The sequence below is a fragment of the Dipodomys ordii genome, unplaced genomic scaffold (genome assembly GCF_000151885.1).
Source record: "Dipodomys ordii isolate 6190 unplaced genomic scaffold, Dord_2.0 Scaffold67, whole genome shotgun sequence".
Taxonomy (NCBI): Eukaryota; Metazoa; Chordata; class Mammalia; order Rodentia; family Heteromyidae; genus Dipodomys; species Dipodomys ordii.
In genome coordinates, this window is record NW_012267283.1 from 2899038 (window position 1) to 2906438 (window position 7401).

General features: G+C 38.2%; 1 protein-coding gene across 1 annotated transcript in view; it reads left to right on the top strand.

Moving 5' to 3' along the window:
- The window catches only part of Tmem245 (transmembrane protein 245), a 106248-nt gene that overhangs the window by 53765 nt on the left and 45082 nt on the right, over positions 1-7401 (top strand). Inside the window, exons 8-10 of the mRNA XM_013023229.1 lie at positions 2564-2662; positions 4939-5070; positions 5872-5907. Coding sequence (XP_012878683.1) covers positions 2564-2662; positions 4939-5070; positions 5872-5907 — 267 coding nt within the window. The remainder of the gene's footprint in view (positions 1-2563; positions 2663-4938; positions 5071-5871; positions 5908-7401) is intronic.

Consider the following 7401-nt stretch of genomic DNA (forward strand, 5'->3'; position numbering starts at 1 on the left):
GTTCAAGCCCCAGGGCAGGCGTGTACGCAAGCAAACACACACACACCAGGCTCTGAGTCACCCACACCCACACCCGGCTCTGAGTTCAAGTCCCAAGACACACACACACACACACGCACACACACACACACACACACACACACACACACACACACACACGGCTCTGAGTTCAAGCCCCAGGGCAGACACACACACACACACACACACACACACGGCTCTAAGTTCAAGCCCAGGACAGGCGTGTGCATAAGCAAACACACACACAGTATTAAGTCCTCCTACCTGTTGTTGCTCCTGCTGTGGCAGTTTTTAGTTACATTGAAACTTTGGAAGGAACCTGTGAACTTTTTGCCACTTTACAGATGAGGACACAGACTCAGCAAGGCTCAATAGCTCCTCAGTGATGTTGAAGTATAGTGGTTTTAAACTGATGACTAACTCCAGATTCCTCTTCTTTTTGAATGGTTCCTGGTAGTGCATCTGTGGAACTGGAATGAGGGCTTTCAGGGAACACTTCAGATAAACTTGGAAGAAATAGCAGATAAAGAAGAGTATGGGAAGTGGCACTGTGGCTCAATGTGGTAGAATTCTAGCCTTGAGCAAAAGAGTTCAGAGGCAGTGCCCAGGCCCTGAGTTTAAGCCCCATGACTGACCAAAAAGAAAAGAAAAGAAGAGTGTATTTTAAGGTTATTTATGTGTCAGAGGGGAGAGAGCTTTATGAAGGGCTCCTGAGTGATAAAGGAAAAGATACAATGCAGTTTATATTAGCCTCTGCAAGATCTACTTGGAATCCTTTCCTAGTATTAATCATGGGAGTAAAGGTAATTTGCAATATTAATATCCCAAAGCAATTAGGATCATGTGGTGATTGATAAAACTTGTTTCAGTGAAGTTGTTGCCCAGAAAATAAGGTGTTTCTTGTTGAAAATTCAAAACCAAAATCTCTCCCTGCCTTAATTACAGAAGGTATGCTATATACCCATATGTATGTTTATCTGCCAACCTAAAGATAGAACTGTAGTCAAGTTAAAAGTTAAGAGCTTCGGAGCTGGAAAGGTGGCTCAGTGGTAGAGTGCTTCCTTGCATGCATGAGGCCCTGGGTTCGATTCCTCAGCACCACATAAGCAGAAAAGGCAGAAGTGGTGCTGTGGCTCAAGTGGCAGAGCGCTAGCCTTGAGCTGAAGAGCTGAGGGACAGCGCCCAGGCCCAGAGATCAGGCCCCATGACCGGACCCCCCCCAAAAAAAAAAAAAGTTAAGAGCTTCTCTTGAGTCTCTCCCAGATACCAAATAGCATATGTCAGATCTTTTAATAAAGAAATTTATTGAACATTGAGATATAAATTACTATAGATATAGCTTTCTGAATGTTAGAGGAGCAAAAGCCATACATTGCAGAGGCTTATATCCCTCTGTTAATATGTTGTTTTGCTGACGGTGCAGCATTTTATTCTGATTTATATATTTGAAAGAAATTTCTGTTTGGGATGTTGTTAAGTTTGGAGAATAAGTATAATGAAAGTGAATTTGGGGTAGCTGGAACAATGTGTCTTAGACTTTTAAAGAAGTAAATTTCAAATTAGAGAAAAGAAGTAAGTTTGAAATTTTTTGTTCGTGATTCTAAAAGTAAAAATGGCTGAAGGGGAATAGGCATTCATAACAAAAATCACAAAAATACATGTAGTCCTGATTGAGAAGACAGCGGGATAATAGCTGAAAACCATTGAAGGTACATTTAACTGGCTGAAGTTCTTAAAAAATGACCCATTTTGAAACTGGAGATACGGTTTCCGACATCTTCTCTAGCTAACCTATTAGCTTCACTTTAGAGAGGGCTGAAGCTAGAGGGGAAGATAGATGTCTTTAGGGAATAAAATATTAATATATAATCTTTAATAAATAGTTTTTAATGTATGTGTTTGGGTGTGTGTGTGAGCCTAAGGATTGAACCCAGAAAACTTGCATATGTTAGGCAAGTTCTCAATCAAAGTAATTTCAATAAAATAAGTAGGATAAGATTTTATAATAAGTATGAGTTATGTTGTCTCGGTTTAGTTACATCCCACAAGCCCAGAAGTCAATCACTTCAGCCACAGTTATCTGGAGTCCTATTATCTTTTTGTAAACAACCTAAGGGAAAGATTTGTGTCTATAGCTAAGGTCCTAAATTTCTTCTGAAGTTCTCATAAAAAATAAAAAAGGCCCATGTAACATGAAACTTGTATAATGGATATGCACCCAAAAGCAAAACTTCTTTGTGGGTAGATAAAGTCAAATAGGTCAATAAGCATGGCTTCATTTGCACCATCTCTGGTAACCTGAATTAGCTCTCTTAGAGACCTGAGAATAGAAGAAAGAAAAAGCCAGAAGATGAGAGAGAGAGAGAGAAAGAGGGAAAAAAATTTACTGGGAACCTAGGGGAATAGTAACAAAGTAACATAATATGGCTAGAAATAAAGTCTAGAACATTTTAGTTTGATTGGAGCAAATGAATAGAAAAATAGCATGTATTAGCAAATTGTTGCCTAAAATACTAAATATTAAAATATTTGTATTTTTTTCCAGCTGCATAAAATTTTAGGAGATAAGATGAATAATACTGCTGTAATTGAGAAGCAAGTACTAGAACTCTGGGATAGACTATATCATTCTTGGTTTGTAAAGGTAAGTTATTTTGCCTAAGGATTTCTGTTGTAAACTAATAGTCTTTTTAATTCATATAATAATTGACTGAATAGGATTGTGTTAGTACTGGAATTTCATTTATTGAAAAATATAAACAGCAAGAGTCTAAGTGTTATGTTACTAAAAGTGAACTTGTTTCATTTATTGGTCTCCATAGCAAGACCTGTTCATCTCTCTGGTGTATCAGTATTCCATCAAACTCTGCACATATCATATACATGTTGTTCCACTAGAGAGGTCCTGTGCAGTAGAAATGTAGTGCAAGGTACATTGTCTTTTTTCCCAGTGCTGGAGATTGGACCCAGGGTTTGTGTATGTTAAGCTTAAGCTCTACAACTGCGCTACATACACCATTCAGCCCCTGCAGGATACATATATGATGTTTCTACTAGCTATATTAAACAACTAAAACAGATGTGATTACTTTTATAAAATGTATTTATTGATAGATTTTATATCCTTCTACAAAATCTTCCAAATTTAATGTGCCTTTAACGCCAGTGGCACACTTCTCAGGTTTTGTGCTAGTAGTCCCATGCTGCTAGTTGCTATTGTTTTGGATAATACAGTTCCACACATTAAGACTTTTTAATGAGATACTGAAAAGTGTTAGAAAACGCTTAAGATAACCTTGTATGCCATTTATGCTTATGTGCTCTTTATTTCAAAATTTGTGATGGGGCATAACACAATCTTTCACTAAGTATAAAAATGATTATTTTGAAAGCATACAGTTCTGCTGAGCCATGCTCTATCATATGTTTTGTGGGCCATCAAGAGCTATGCTGTGTATGAGTGTGGCAGAAGTGGTCATCTTTTCTCTAGGGTTGATAGAGGCGAGGAGAAGTAGATAAAAATCTCATTTGGCATGGAAGATTATGGGGCTGACTTTCTCTTCCATGAATTTCACTGTTCCATAAATAGTGATGTGATTCAGATTGTGTAGTTTGGCTGTGGGATGAGTTGAGTGAATAATGTTGGTTTTTGTGAATTTCAAAGAAGGTGAAATAAAACAGCTAAGGGTGTGTTAGATAGAGTACTCATGTATCGATTCTATCTGCTGAGAAACTAGGTAATTCGTAAGGTTATATTTATTTTCTTTTACTAATTTTGGGTTGTGTATGTGAGAGTATGAGTATGTAAGTGGTGATACTGGGCCTTGACCTTGGCCTTGCATGCAATCTCAGCTTTTTGACTCATAGTTGGCACTATACCATTTGAGCCACACTTTCAATAAGGGCTTCTTAATACACAGCTACTCTTATCCCTCATCCCTTTTTTTTTGTTGTTGTTGAACTCTAGGCCTGGGAGTTGTCCCTCATGCTCTACCACTTGAGCCGCAGCGCCACTTCTGGTTTTCTTGTAGTTTATTGGACATAAGAATTTCACAGACATCTCCTGCATGGGCTAGCTTTGAACCACAATTCTCAGATCTTAGCCTCTTGCTTAGCTAGGATTACAGGCATGAGCTACTGGTGCTAGGCTCCCTCATCTCTTTTGAGCCTCTTTTGATGATGTAGGGAGGATCAGTCTTAAGCCCAGATCTGCAGGTGGTTAAGTATAGTGTAGAGTCTGCTTTTTGTCTTTTTGCAAAAGTGAGGGGATTAACATCACTGAAAAAGTGGGAGAGCAGAAGCATATACAGAACGTTAAGAACTTACCAGCTAAGCTTTAACCTCACCACTGTGTTTATTTGTACATCTTTCAAATTGGGTTATTTCTACACCCCCGCCCATGATAGGTGAATTACCTTTCCTTTTTTTATTGTTGGTTCTTCACCATCTTGTGTAGGGGATTAGTAAAGAAGATGAGAGAAGAGGGAAGAAACCATAAACACGATACCAAGAAAAAGGTAGAATAGCTTAAAAAAAAAAAAAAAGACAAGGTGATAGCTTATGCTGTGTTAGCATATTGTTGTATATATTAAGAAAAAGTATGTTCAAACACATATTTATGAGAGAAGCACTTGAGTCCATCTTAGAGATGGTACCTAGAATGTAAGTAAAAATTTTGTATTTCAGTTCTTGCAGTGAAGCCTTAATTGATTTCTTAATACGGATGGTACCTAGAATGTAAGTAAAAATTTTGTATTTCAGTTCTTGCAGTGAAACCTTAATTGATTTCTTAATACGGAGTTTTTCTCCTTTGAGTACTTGCCTAAGTGTGGAAGTGGACCTAAAACCAAATGAGATATTTATATTTGTATTTTTTAGGTTAAGATGGAAATTTCATGTCTGAACTGTTTTATTCCATAGAATGTAACACATTCTGGAAGGCATAAAGGGCACAAGATGCATATAAGTCGTCAGAACAGCTGGCTGGGAGACATTCTGGACTGGCAGGATATTGCCTCTTTTGTTCACGAGAACATTGAGACATTTCTTTCGGTAAGATGTATTTATAGCTAAGTTGGACTTAGAAATAAAAAAAGAAACTCGTTGCAGGTTGTCTTTACACACATTGAAGCCTTTCAGTTACTCTGTGTTTAAATACTTTGACATTTGTAGATTTTGAGAACTCTAGATGCACTTTAGAAAGGTGTCTAAAAGCAAGTCTTCAGGTGTGGCTCTCCTGGTACTTGCTCAGTTAAAGCATATGCTGAATTTTGAATCATCTAAGCAATGCTGTGGGCTGTCAGATTCTTGATGTCTTCCACCTCAGGCTCACCAGAATGTTCTCAGTCAAATCATTAGTGAATAACCCACTTTTCTAGCAAGTCCCTTGACTTGGAAATACAGTTCTAGGTATATTAGAGAGACTGAACATGTGAAAGTTTGGATTTATAGCTTCCTACTTACTTTCCCACCATTCACTTACCACCTCTAGTCTTACAGCATTGCTGAGTGTTATTACCATTCATCTAAGAGCCGACTTGGGCATATATTGGTGGGTGATAGAGATAAGAAGAATTTTCTTGTGAATAAACATGTGACTTTCACCCAGTTAACAGAAGTTGAGGTTTGCAATGCTACCTTCTTAAGACATTTACGTTTTATCAAATAACTCATAGCTGAAAGTCAACTGTTTAGAATTTTTTTTTTACTTTAAAAAAAAAAATGTTGTAATTTGTGCTTCCCTATATCATTCTCTAGGAATAAACTATCAGTTCCAGTTCTCCAGTGTTTCTCTGGATTTCTAATATTTTAGACATTATTATGTTCACATTCTCTCTTGTCTTGCCATTTTAGATATTATCTTTTGGCTTCCAAATATGGAAGATGAAGGTAAAGATGTGACATTCTTTCAAGCCCTTCAATGCTTTCTCCTTTGGGACTTTTTTTTTTGCGGTGCTGGGGATCAAATCCCTTGGGACTTTTTTATTTTGTGTGTGTGTGTGTGTGTGTGTGTGTGTGTGGTGTTAGGGTCAATCCCTTGGGGCTTCCTTAAAAATTTCTTCAGCCCTACCACCCTGCACTCACATTCTTCCTTTCTTCCCACTTACCTGCACAACTGACAATTTGGAATTAGATTTAGAAGTTCACGCCCTTCGGTTTTTTTATTTTGTTAGGATTTCATTTCGTTTAATTGATTTTCATTTAAATTTTCTTGGCAGGACTGGGGATTGATCTTGGGAACTCACACAGTGCTCTACCACTTGGGTCACACCTCTAACCCTTTATTTTAATTTGGTTTTTAGTAGGGTCTCTTTCTTTTGCCCAGCTTACATGGGTTCTGATTCTTTTATCACTACCTCCTTATTGGCTGAAAATTACCCCAATACCCAGTCTTGATTTTCTTTTTCAGTTTAGAGACAAGGACTCTCTATGTTGCCCAGACTGGCTACAAGCTTCTGGCCTCAAGTGATCCTCCTGTTTTAGCCTCCCAAGTAGCTGGGACTGTAGGTTCACAACATTATCTAGGGATAATGAAATCCCTTACCTCTAATTTCTCTAATCCAAAAGTTTTTAGTTACAGTTACAAATACTTTAAGAAAGTATTTGTAAAAAATAATTTCTTAAAATGAAAAATGATTTATTGAGAAAAATGGCCTTCTTGCAAATCTATACATCTTCAAAATAGTGATGTTTTGTTGTATTTACAGGTCACATTCTTTTTTTTTTTTTGGTCCAATCGTGGGGCCTGAACTCTGGGCCTGGGCACTGTCCCTCAGCTCTTCAGCTCAAGGCTAGCGCTCTACCACTTGAGCCACAGCACCACTCCGGCTTATTTTCTTTTTGCTTATGTGGTGCTGAGGAATCAAACCCAGGGCCTCAGGCATGCAAGGCAAGCGCTCTACCACTGAGCCACCTTCTCAGCCCTAAGTCACATTCTTTAAGGTTACCGTTTTTTAAAAATAAAAACTTAGAAAGCTGTGAAGGTCACATTAACTGATATATTTCCAAAATGAATGATTTCAAAATTTTATTGTTGACAGCAAATCACTTCAGTGGTTTTCCTTGAAGTGACACATTATGCATTTTTCAGAAAAATTCTACCTTCTGTGAGGTTTCCCAGGTGTTCTTTTATGTGGGAATGGTGGTCAATGGAAAAATTTGCTTGTTCAACTTCTAGCTCATTCAGACTTGTGCCCTTCCTTCTAGGGCTGTCAACTCTTGGGTATGCAGCAGGAGTGCTTCTTGTTTACCTCCCATTTTTTCACATAGAATATTGAAAAGATGGCAGTGGGGCCGGGCGCTGGTGGCTCACGCCTGTAATCCTAGCTACTCAGGAGACTGAGATCTGAGGATCGCGGTTCAAAGCCAGCCCGGGCAGGAGAG